The sequence below is a fragment of the Xiphophorus maculatus genome, chromosome 16 (assembly GCF_002775205.1).
Source record: "Xiphophorus maculatus strain JP 163 A chromosome 16, X_maculatus-5.0-male, whole genome shotgun sequence".
In the NCBI taxonomy this organism is placed as follows: domain Eukaryota; kingdom Metazoa; phylum Chordata; class Actinopteri; order Cyprinodontiformes; family Poeciliidae; genus Xiphophorus; species Xiphophorus maculatus.
The window spans coordinates 21394864-21407627 of NC_036458.1; the positions used below are offsets into that span (position 1 = coordinate 21394864).

The following is a 12764-nucleotide window of genomic DNA, read 5'->3' on the forward strand; positions in this document are numbered from 1 at the left end:
AGGTGAAGAACGATACGCAGCGAGCTTCCTGGGAAGGTTTTCCATGGATGGCTGTGGCTGTGAAAGGAAATCTATATGCTCCAGCATACGGACGGGCAATGTGGAAATTTTTTTTTTTAATAGTATTATTGTGGTAATGATAAAGATCATGATTAAAAAAATGCTTTTTAAACACATTTTTTTCTGGTATGGCTGTAACTGCATGGCAAAGCATTCATAGCACCACAAACACAAATACTGTTCTTGAAAAACGTTCCCCTTTAAAACAGGCTTCCTCACAAACGCCACTTTCTTAAAAACCTGTAATTTACATTCTAAGTTGCACACGATAACTTCATTTAATCATATTATCGAATTTACTGATAATACAGTAGGGGAAATAGTAAAAATAATATTTCCGTTCGTACCGTCAGATTAGTTGTTTTTTTTAAAGCATCAATAAGTGAAATGTGTCACAAAAATAATAAAAACCTTTCCCAAAAACTTATGAACAATAAGCACGCAAAGATGGTTTCATCACTTTCATGCCTAATTTGTGGAAAAAGGTTGGGAATGGTTCGGTCTTGTTCCTACACGACTGGAAACCAGCGCAACCTTAGAAACTACACGCTCGTCCAACATCGGTGTCTGACCTCACAAATGCAATTTGGAAGAACGGTTAAAAATTTCTATGACTCGATGGCTGTATTATGGCATCTCCGGTTAATGTGTGTGTAAAGACACTCGCACAAAATAATGCTTTTCTCAATATAATGAACACCAATGCAAAACCTGACATTTTTAGCAACGAGGAAATTTCAAGTAGATGAGACTACTTAAAACTCTTAGTTACTTGCTGCCCTATGATTTTATTGCAATATGTTTTAACAAATGTGCTTGAGTACATTCAACAAATATCACAACAGACATTAGCTGCATCTCCATTACAAATGTGACTAAAACTTTCAAAGTTTTATGCTAATGTAAAAGAAAAAAACAAAAACAATATCGCAATTGCGGTGTTTTCATTAAATAAGTAACGCAATTAAAATCCCACGTGAATAAGCTTCACGTGATAAGTCATTAAAAAAACATGCCATGACGTCATCGACCTCCGTCTACTTCCTTTTGTCGTCTTCTTCGTGGTTTGCGCCACTGCCAACGTCCGATTATGGATTGCATGACTCGTGTGGTGGGAAAAAGTGCTTGCAATGCATAAACCAATATAGATACGGACAAAAAAGAAAACTACAACAAAACTACCTCGAGGATCCTAGCGCCAAAATTGTTTTATGGAAGATCTAGAAGTTTTTCGATACTGCCGTGTTTTCATTAAGTGGATGTATTTTCGAATGTCAAATCGCCCAATTATATGGTCAGTGGAAACGCAGCGGAGCGACAGGTTGATTCCTCCCCCTCATCCCTTGCGATAGCATTTGTCCAATTCGATTTCTAATAGCCGCAGGAATGTACTCGGCCATGTTCTTTTCGGCAAACCATTAATGGGAACAGATGGGTCCCTCCGCTGCGAGGACATGATTGCATTTTATCTTCTTGATAGATCTACAAAATCCATCTGGAGCATTTGGGAGTTCAGAGAACTGCTTACCGTGGTTAATTGTTTCTGATGTCAGTGGGACCTGACAAATATGTACATCTTGTGCAGGAGTACCTCGCGAAAGTATTCAAACTCCTCAAACTTCTTTTCATTTTGTTATAAGACAAACCTCAACTTTCATGTATTTACTGGGATTTTATGTAATAGAGCAACACAAAATAGTGCAAAATAAAAGTTGAAGTTTAACTCCTGCTACGTACAATGTCTTAAACTGTGGAAAAAAAAGCTTTACAAAAACTGCGAAAATCAATAAAAACCGCTGGCACATAAAGAAAACAAAGAATTTTCAGCATTTTTTATGTCCAACTAAGTTTTACCCATCACTATCCAGAGTTGGAAAATGATTATTTTAAATTATTTACTGTTCCTGACTGTGTGAAAAACACCCTGACTGGCTGGATGGATATAATCCAAAACTCGGCATGAGATGGTGAAGAGAAAAATCAACATAAGCAATAAATGACAAACGTTATCACACTGTTGGTTTCACATCTTTACTGGACCATGGCTGCTACAAGTTATACCAGCAAACGACAAAGGAATAAGAAACACAGACAGAAAAACAAATTTTATCACAAAAAAAACAACCTCTGAAGAGTGATTATGCTTTAAAAAAATCTGTAATGTACCGAAGAACAGAAGGAAGAAATGAATGTGAAGGAGGGTGAGTAAGCAGAGACACACAGACAGAACCTCCTCCTTTAAAACGTCCACTTGTGGCGGTTTTCTTTGGCCATGAAAACCAAATACTTTCTCCTTCTACTCTGTCCTCTAGCGCCCACAAGTGGCGGTTTGCAGGTAGTGCAGTGCCTGATTGAGGCCGGGGGGGTTACGGTTCATATTGAAACGCACGATGAACGGCGAGGATGGAAACGACAAGAGTGTGAAGCGAGTCCAGATTGAAGCGGAGGGAAAAAAAACAGCTTCCTGTCTTCATCAGAGGATTTTTTTCCATCTCTTACATAATCTGGATAATCTCTTATCACAGCTTCCCTCCTCTCTGAAAGCAGCCCAGAGGTTATGTGTGTGTCCGTCCACGTTCAGTTCAGCTGTCCTGTCGACCTCACACACTTACACAAAGAAAGACAAAGGATCCGTTCCTCGTTTCTCCAGTCACCCTTCCCTCACCATTCTCCGGTCGGAGTCTGACCGCAGGGGCCAATGACCCCCCCTCCACTCCGTGGCCCCGGGCCCTAGCAGAGGTCGGAGACGTAATCGAAATCCTTGAAGTAGTCCTGCTCCTTCCGAGAAATGGTGCGGCGCTCGCGGGGCGGCGTGAGCGCGGGGGCCTCGGCGGTGAACTCCGTGTCGAAGTTGCTGACGTCTTCCTTCCCCACAATGGTCGGGACGAAGGGAGGCGGGACTTTCCTCTGGAGAAGCGCGTCCCAGTCCATTCCCTGAGGGAGTTGTTTTTAAATCGGTTAGTGAGGCGGCTAAGTTTGTGCTTCTCAGCAGAGCGGCTGGTAGACTCAAAACAAATCTATCCGAAGTACTCATCTCTGTTTAAAACAGTAAAGGGTCTAAAATATTTCAAGATTCATCCGGTGCTTCTTCTAGCAACTTTTTGGATTGAGAAATTTTACAGATGTTATTCCTTTATGGTTGTTAAAGTCACAGCAGTCCCGATACAACTTTTTTAAACTTGCGATACGGTACCTGCGGCTTTGAGCATTGGCCGATACAGATATTGAACGGAAACAATATTATCACGAAACATACATACTTTTATTGCTTATTATGTACTGTGGAACATTAAAAAAATGCTCAAGTGATTCTACTCTAACAGAAAACAATAGTCAATGACAGTAGCTAGTAGAACAACTGACCATTTCATTAGTTGCAGGACACAGGTACTGCTGGATAGAAATACTGGGCCGGAACCCTGCAGCGGACTGCTTATATAGGAGATTTTAGATGCAGGCCGATATAATCCGTTACTCGTTTTTCGGTTGATATCAAACAGATTACCGATATCAACATCAAATCGGGACAGCCATAATTAAAGTGAGTTAAGCATCTTTTGCCATTTCATTGTTCTGTTGCTTTATGTAATTCACGTCGGTCTCACAGTTAAAGGTACTAAAATGTCTGAAAGTGAAATTCTGACAGAAACATACGACTGTGTTTGTGAAAACCTTGAAGGAATGAGAGACTCACTCTGAAAAATGGTTGTTTCTTGACGTCCTCTGCGTCCTTCTCTCCGGAGCCCAGACGCCTCTCAGGGTTTCTTCTCAACAGCTGGTGAGGGGAAACCAAAGGAACTCTTAGACAAAAAAAAAGATTGATACAGAGAGCCTGGCAAAGGGATTCCTAACCCTTGAAACAGGTTGTGTGCGAATGTATTCTCTGATGTCCCTACATGTAAAAATGGAGAGAGTATGTGAACATCAGTCAGATTCAAGTCTGGACATTGAGAGAAATTCTGACTTCTGAAAGACACTAGATTATATTTTGGTGAGTCAGAGCAAGGAACTCTACTCCACACTTTTCTGATTTTTATCTGTAAAGCACAATGTGGAAAATTATGCATTGTTTCACTTCCACTTGGTAACAACCTGCTACTTTGACTATACTGACATTGGTCTTTCACATAAGATTTGATTAAATAACATTGAAATTTGTTGTACAGAAAAAAGCATATAGAAAAGGCAGCGGGTTTGAACACTTTTACGAGACACTGTGTCTAACATTTGACTTTTTTACTTTAATATGTAAATAAGAAAAACAAAGACACCGTAAACAAGCAGCAGGAAGTGATTCAGTCTAACCCGTCTCATGATGCCGATGGCCTCGGTGGAGAGGAAGCGCGGGTAGCGCACCTCGTCGTTCACGATGCTGTCAAACACCTCCTCTTCGTCGTCACCTGGAAACGGAGACTGAAACAGACCGGGATGGGAAAAAAATGGAGATGTGGAAATCAGTTCTCTTCATTTACTCAGATTAATATCCAGGCTTGTTCATCCATATTAATTGTGTGCATTAAATTAGCTATTTATAGCGAGTTAGTGCTTAGTTTTGACTTTAGAATTGATCTAGAGAATTAATTTAAGAGAAGACAACTGCGTCAAACTTTTTCAGAGTAAGCAAAGATGCGCTAAATAAAAAAATAAAAAATTAGCTCTGCTAATAGCGACACAAACTTGTGTTTTAAGTTTTAGCCTAATGCTTAGCTTCCTCCCTGCTGCTCCCCACTTCATCACGGCCCTCCCTACCAGTGAAGAACATCCCCTATGCGCTCACCTCGCCCACCAACATCTCGTAGACGAGTACGCCGAGCCCCCACCAGTCCACCGCTCTGGTGTAGGACGTGTCCGTTAACACCTCGGGGGCCAGAAACTCCGGAGTACCACAGAAAGTACTGGTTCTGTCTCCATAACCCATGCCTGGGGAAGGGAACAAAATGAACGACTTGTTAAAAGTGAAAAACAGGACATGAATAACAAAGTGTGACTAACAAAGAGGTGTATGCAACAGCAGCAGATGCTACTCATGCTCTCTGTTTAAGCAGTGGTGACCCTAAAGGGGGATTAAGGGGGGCATGTCACCCCCCAGAGAATCATAATCAGTTAATAGAAAAACATTCAGAGTCATATTCTTCAATGAAGCATGAATGTAAAACTCAATAATTAAATGAATACATAAAAGTTAGTAATATATATACTGTATGTATAAATATGCATTTATTTTGATGTTTTTTAACTGGGCTGGTCTGGCCAACAGTATGAACATTTTCTGAGCAGCAGCTGAGTACGAATTGACATGTGGAATCATTCCTGTTTTAGATAAAGTCTGTTTCAAAAGTATTCACACCCCTGGACTTTCTTTCCCCTCCTTTTGTCACCTAAATTTTGAAGGAAGCATGAAATAAAGGTGAATGACTTCAGAAGGCAGTTGTTTGCACATTTAAAATTTTTTTTTTTTTTTAGAAATATCAGAGTAAAAGGGGCTACCGATCACTTTTCTTCTGCATTAAACTGGTGCCACTAGATTGTGTTTGTGTACCAGGCTGTAGCGTGACAAAACGTGGAAACATTCAAGGGATTTGATGGGACTTAAGCACTAACCTTCTTTACAGAGCCCAAAGTCAGCTATTTTCACAAAACCCTCAATATCAAGGAGCAGATTATCCAGTTTCAGATCCCTGGGAAAGAAATGGAAGTGGAATTATATCTAGTGTAGACAAATGAGTTAAGTCCTAATATCCCCCAGGTACTCACCGATATACAATCTTATGGTCGTGAAGGAACTGCAGACCCAGGACAACGCAGGCTGAGTAAAACCTGTTCATCAGATACAAACAGGAAGAAATTCACCAAACCGACTAGAGCTAAAGCACAAACCAGCTCTGTTTAATTCAGCCGCTTAACCCGGCGAGGCGCCAGAACTCACGCAGCCCGCGGCTCGGAGAAGACGTCGGCGTGGATGTGCATCATGAGGTCGCCTCCCGCCGTGTACTCCATGACGAAGCACACGTGTTCCGGCGTCTGGAAGCACGCAAACAGGTTGACCAGGAAGGGGTGGTGGGAGATGTTGACGGTCTCGAAGATCCGCTTCTCGCACATCAGACTGGGGGAGGGGAGAGGGAGAGGTGAGCGGGGGAGTGTGTGCCGGGTGCGAGTTGGCGAGAGGCAGAGAGCGGGAAAGCGCCGGTTACCTTTCCACCTCGTCCCGAGCAACGATGTCTCCTTTCTTCAGGGCTTTGATGGCGTACTGGCTGCCGGTTTTTTTGTACTCCGACAGCAACACCTGAGGGGAGGAGAGGAGGAGAACTTTAACCAGCTGCAGATTTCCATGACTTTACTGCAAAAACACGAAATCCCAACAAGTGTTTCTGGTCTAGCTTTTAGTGCCACTATCTCAGTACCCTTGAAATACGAAACAACGTATAGGTAACAGTTAGCTATGAGTAACTGTTCAGCAAGATACTGGATCTTTTTTAAAGTCAGTAATTCTTTGATATTGGTGAAAAAGTGCTAGTTTCACTGGGAAAAATGCCTTGTTATAAGTGAAATATTCTGCCCATAGAACTATCAATTTTTCATCAATGAACAGGAATTGACCTAAATCCTTTTCCAGATAACATCTTTTAAAAAACTTAATTAGCTGGAAAAATAGCTTCCCAATTATTAAATTTTATGCATCCACCCTAACTTTTTGAGTGACTAGAACCAAAACTGTTAACCTGCTTGTACTCAGAAAAAAAAAGAAAAGAAAATCTTACTACCTAGATTAAAATATAAATCAACCCGAAAACAGTTTGGAAATATTTTTGCTTGTCTTATTCAAACTCAATGTTGCAAAACCTTTACCCTTATCTACAATGTTTTACTGATCCGTTTACCACAAAAATCTTTTTTTTTTGCCAATTTCCATAAAAATGATCAGTTTGTAGTTTAATATTGAGCAGATAAAATATAAAAGCACAAAAATTTGTTTTAACAATTTTATAAAAAATAAAAATTTTGTCATGTCACATGCTTTCAACGGAACGGTTTTGGCCCTCATGATAAAACGTTTGGCCACCACTGACTTGCTAAAAAAGTTACTTATGAGCTAAAGTTGTCTTATTTCAAGTGTGCCAAGATATTTGCACTAGAAATTAGGTCAAAAGTACTTGGTAAGATTTTGAGTTTTCACAGTGTTTAAATGACTGGATTAGATTTTATTTAGGGATATAAGAGTAAAAAAAAAGGGAAAATAGTACAACTGAACTACTTTGTGTTGGTTTACCTCAAAATAATCCCCAAAAGATACATCGGTGTTTGTGTTAGCTCCACAATAGATGTCAAAGAAACTTTATAGGTAATAAACTGGCAATTTTAGATTTCATGGACTTCAGTTTGTTGCTAATTTTGAGGAAACAGATCGAGGACGGGGGGGAGGCGGGTGGTACCTTCCCAAAGTGGCCCCTGCCGAGAACTGCGATCAGCTTGAAGTCCTGCAGACACAGAGGCCCTCTGCTGGCTCTGAGGGAAACAACATCAAACAGATTTATGTTACACCCTTCATCCTGTTTTCTAAAACCAGAGTTTTCTAATTTCTCAAAAATCACATAAAAATCTATCATTTGGCAGAGCAGTCAGTCTGTTCTAGCTCATTTTTAAAGCGTGAATACTAAAGTTCCCTATGAATCTATGGCAGAAAACAAAGTACTGGATGGATGGATGCAACTTCTACAGTCAATAATAGATAATAGTCTGGAAATAATAAACATATTTTTCATATCCTATTTTAATCTTCTATATTTTTCCAGATCTGGAAAAAAAACAGAAGTCTAAATTTCAGACTTTTTTGAATATAAAGTGGATGAATGGATGGAGAAAACCTTTAGTGAGCTGGATATGAAATAAAGTCTAGAAATAGGAAACTTTTCCAGACTCAGTTCATATATTTAAATGTAGGACTGAACCGATCGCTAGAATAACTTTATTACAATTCAGTTCAAATATACTTTATTGATCTCAAATGGAAAATAAATGTTGGAATTCACCAATTCAAATTATCTCAATAATCCAAAAAAGAAATGGCTTTGATGGAGGGGAAAGACGCTCTAAATGTAGCTCTAAGTCTTAATCATGGGACTATTTAATACAATCCATTATTACTAAAAACAAAATCAGAAGCTGTTTTACTCCTAAAATCCTTATTTTGGAGTTCAGAGCAGCTAAGTGCTCCTCACTCCGGGGCAACATGTGCATCATGTGCAACATGATCAGCAATGTGCATCCTCATTGCTGATGACTCGGCCCCATTAACAGGTGTTGCAGCCTGACACAGGCTCACTCTGTGCGAGTAGGCGGTTTCCTGATCTCACGCTGAGGCGGCCATATTGCAAAGTGTTCTGTTCGGGAGTGTGTTTTGATCATGAGTGGGTGTGAGGTGAGAAGGACACGCTGGATAAGAGGGGGGGGGGTTCTTGTTGTGTGTCTGCACCTGCGCAAAGAGTTCTGGGACTGCGATCTGGTTGGTTTCTGCTGAGCGGAGACGTCGGGGGTGGGCGGGGCCTCGACGACGGCCGTCTGCTCCTGTCCAGATGGAGAGACAGAGCGGGGTGAAAGTGAAACGGAGGTAAAGATGAAACAGCAGATTGTTCCTGTCCTCCTTGCTCCTTCCCTCCTTCCTCCTGGTTAATTAGTTGCCTTAAAAAAACATCAGCGTAATTAATCCTGTAGCGCTTCAGCCCCACTGAACGCACCATCTGTCGAAGGCCCTCAGACTCTGCTTGAGCCCCTCGCATTCGGCCTCTCTGGCGTTCATTAGCAGAAGCCTGGCTGTGATGTGTCCAGGCATGTCGGACACACATTATGTACACGTTGCAGGTTATTGTTTACATATGGAAATTTTCTGCACGCACACAAGGGCAAAAAGACAATTTTTCTTTTTTTACCTGCCGCAGTAGAACAATTCTATTGAAATATAACCTGGAGACGTAGGTGTTGTTAATTTAGCGCAGGGCGCCACAGGAAAGGGAAAATAACACAGAAAAACTTTGAAGAACAACTCAAAACCACACCTATTCTTTTTTTTTCTCGCTCCGTGTTGACTAGGCTACACATAGACTCATTGCCATAGCAACTAACTGACAACAACGCCACGAATGTGTCGGGATTCAGCGGCAAAAAACACGCAGACATTTCCCACAAAGAACAAAACATTCAGGCCGTAAAGTTTTCAGACATGATGCTTTCATTTGTTGCAACAATAAATAAGCGATTGTCTGAACATAAACAATCAGACACTAATAAGAAATGAGTGTTATTAACGATTGATTAGCTAATCTAAACACCTGCTCTGCTGATGATCCATCAGAGTTGGTGTGTCGGTCATCTTTTTTTTTTTTTTTTTTACTGAACCGAATCTCACAGAGTTCTGCAGCACATCTACATATTACGTTTGTCAAAGTCAAGCTAGCATACCTGACCTATTTGCTATTTTGTTTTAATTAAAACTTTTTCCCAGCCTTGTTGTCTAGTTGTTGACAATTAGTAGCAAAGCATTGCGTCCCTTTTGTTTTATACATCATACGTACATTTCAGATTTAGCACCTTATGTTGACAACCTAATAGCTACGACTAATGGTAGTCATCCTCAGCGTGCCGTTTTTTGCCCTCCAGGTGTCAACACATGAATATTAGATTAGATGGCTATTAGAGAGGCATACCTCAAAGTAGAGATGCAGCAATATGAAAATTTGGGCTGATGTGTCAGATAACCGATATTATACATATACTGTATCTCCCTACACTTTTCGACACACTACCCACATTGCTTCTCATTTTCAGTTAAACACCCCATAATCCTTTGTCAGCAAACTGTGCATACCTACCTCAAACATATACCTTTTATATATTTAGTTATAAATAAGTTTCTGTCATAAATCTGGCTGAAGAGTTGATTACTCATCTTGTAGAAATTGGAGATTTCTTTTTGAAACTTGCTTATTTCCTGGCAAGAACGTAGCTGTTAAACATGGTAGACAAATTTTCAGCAGGTTGGTGCCGTTCCAGAAAGTTTATGCTAGCCAGATTTCAAAATGGTTTCTGAAACGTCTTTTTGGGATCATTGTTAATTTGGAAGACCCTGTTATATTTAGGGTTGTACCGACAAATCTGTCCGTATTTCCTTAGATAAGGGAGATCAACAATCGACCCCAAGTTTAGGGTTTCACATGTAACCTCCGCCTGCTTTCTTTTTCACTGTAGCTGTTATTCATCTCAACTTACCAGCGGCGCTGGGGCGTCCACCACATCTTTCCGCGTCTCTGCTTTCGGAGGAGAATCGCTGTCCAGACTCAACTTCTCCACTGAGATTTCTCTGCACAAAACACAAAACTGACAGTTACTGTCAGTAGTTTAAAGTCGTTCACAATTCATTCTTCCCTGGCTAATCTGTGAACTACTTTGACGTTCCCTCAGAAACATTCTTCGGATTACCAGACCCAGCCTCAGGATAGTCGTTTCCGTACCCCGTAGTGTGTGTGACGGCGTTGCTGGAGAAGCTGGTTGTGTATGCGGGCGTGTTGCTTCCAGTGGGGATGGCGTTCCTCAGCAGGCGGACCCAGGTGGCGATGTCCACGTTCATCTGACGGGCACGGAGGAAGGCTTTGCCTGAAACGCAACGCACAGCGAGACGCGTGTCAGAAACAGCCGAACGTCGTCAGCGTACGGTGCGATCGGCCTCTCGTGGATTTAAAGAGCCGACCCCGGTCGAGGCTGCTGTGCTTCCTGCATCTGATTTTTCAGAAATGTTCATAATCCCTCTGTGAGAAGGAATAATAATAATAATAATAATAATAATAAAAACATTTTCTGAGCAGCAGCTTTGCTCAGTCCTTCTGGATTATAAAACCTTTCAATCAAGCAGAGCAGCTAGCCGGCTCAACAGATGATAGATTTAAAATCGTGAAAACACGAAAACATGGCTACTTGAATTCTTAGTGAACATCTTTCAGATAAAGCTGGACTCAAAACTCAAGACCTCTAGATTTCTAACACATTGCCTTCCCCAGATGAACTACACATCTCGACACTTCATGACGGGCACATAATGGGAATAGAAATTTTCATCCACACCGGTCAAATGAATAAATGTTTTTAGAAATAGGAATTAAAGAAAGAAATACGAGTCTGCCCAATTCATTATTTGTCAGATTTTAAGTGTTACAAGCAAGTCAGTGTTAGGAAATTACACACCAATAGAATATGTTTACATGATAATACATCAAAACTGTCTATAGACATTTTATAGAGGTCCATGTTGAATGTGGTGTATATTTGGATTTAACGTGCAAGCTTTTTCTATGTCTATAAGTGGTGTAAGTCGATTATTAGGAGTTATTGAGGAGAAATGTTTCAGCCGAGACGGACAGGTGCAAAACAAACAAAAAAAGAAACAAATAAAGATTAGTAAACGGTGCCTGTTGTAGTTCTGACTCATGCTGAGCAAACATTTTGTCATTTCTGATATCGAGGTCAGCCCCTGTAGCTCAAATACTAAAAAAAACATTTCAGAATAAAATGTGTTTTCATCTGCTACTACACTACACATAAGTTCATATCTAATCATGTTTTCTACCATTTTTGATACTGAAATCGGGAAAAACTGAGCATTTTTCCACATAATAATATTCCTGTAGAAAAGAAAGGATGTTGGGTTATGCTTTCTGGCATTTTGCACGATCTGCATTTTTGTTTAATTCTAAGTTTCACCTAAAACCAATTTCAGACCGGATCTAATCTTAGATGGTGGTTCTAAATAGTAGTCTACATTAGGTCTAATTCACAAATCAAGAGCTCTAAATTTACCATCTACGTTCCAACCTCACAAAATATGGGTCATGGTTGGAAGAACAAGATCCTGGATGCACACTGTGGACCAGAAAGTGAAAGTCTTTGCTCAGAATGGACAGAAGCGATTGACTTGTTGAGGACAAGAACTCCTCTATCAGCTAGTGGAACTTAAAAAATCCAAGTCTGACAAGAATCAACTTGTTTGTTGGAATTTCTGGTATTTCTTTTCCCCAGGTTCCTCTGTGAACATTTAAGAATGAAAATGTCGCCCGTTTGGAAGTGAACCCACCATGCTGCTTGGAGAAGACCTTCTTCTGCCTCTGCAGTCGGCGGCCTCGCTCTATGACTGGGTTGAAGAAGGTCACCTGAAAGCCAGACGTTTCTGTGTTAGTCAGCTAAGCCCCGCCGTTGTTTTCCGGTATTTGGTCATGCGGCGCTGAGCGGAGCCCCACCTCGGCCAGCAGCAGCCCCTGTGGCTCCAGCTCCAGCTGGACCTGGTGCCTCTGGTTGTCCAGGAACTCCTCCAGCTTCAGGTACTTCAGGGCGCACAGCGAGCGATAATCTCTCCAGTACACGGCTATCTCCATCTCCCGGGACTAAAGCCAGGACATGATATTTTAGAGAAAAAAAAAAAAAAAAAATCTCCTTATAATTACACATTTCCAGCATGTTTCTAACAAAGTCTTACTCGCTCCAGTTCTACGGTGAAGGTGTGGTCCCAGGCCTGCTCCCCCACCGTTCTCCAGGGAGTCTGGCCCACCACGGTGTTCTCCAGCTTCAGCACTGCGCTCACCTCCGCTGCAGACCAAGCAGGAAAACAAAAACACTTAAGAGTTCTTCTAGAGTTTTCTTTAACCTACCAGGCATATTTTGTGCGT

General features: G+C 41.1%; 1 protein-coding gene across 3 annotated transcripts in view; it reads right to left on the reverse strand.

Annotated features, from left to right (window-relative positions):
- Positions 1–2069: 2069 nt before the first annotated feature.
- Positions 2070–12764, reverse strand: part of LOC102230198 (serine/threonine-protein kinase N1-like) — a 45620-nt gene continuing 34925 nt past the window's right edge. For all 3 annotated transcript variants that reach the window (XM_014470152.2, XM_023349211.1, XM_023349210.1), the window contains exons 8-22: positions 12575–12684; positions 12339–12482; positions 12176–12251; positions 10563–10704; positions 10321–10411; positions 8531–8622; positions 7491–7563; positions 6252–6343; positions 5987–6163; positions 5815–5877; positions 5662–5738; positions 4838–4980; positions 4366–4473; positions 3755–3835; positions 2070–2994 (exon numbers count right to left, since the gene is read on the reverse strand). In XM_014470152.2, the coding sequence (XP_014325638.2) occupies positions 2791–2994; positions 3755–3835; positions 4366–4473; positions 4838–4980; positions 5662–5738; positions 5815–5877; positions 5987–6163; positions 6252–6343; positions 7491–7563; positions 8531–8622; positions 10321–10411; positions 10563–10704; positions 12176–12251; positions 12339–12482; positions 12575–12684 (1673 nt within the window). In that variant the 3' untranslated portion in view covers positions 2070–2790. The remainder of the gene's footprint in view (positions 2995–3754; positions 3836–4365; positions 4474–4837; positions 4981–5661; positions 5739–5814; positions 5878–5986; positions 6164–6251; positions 6344–7490; positions 7564–8530; positions 8623–10320; positions 10412–10562; positions 10705–12175; positions 12252–12338; positions 12483–12574; positions 12685–12764) is intronic.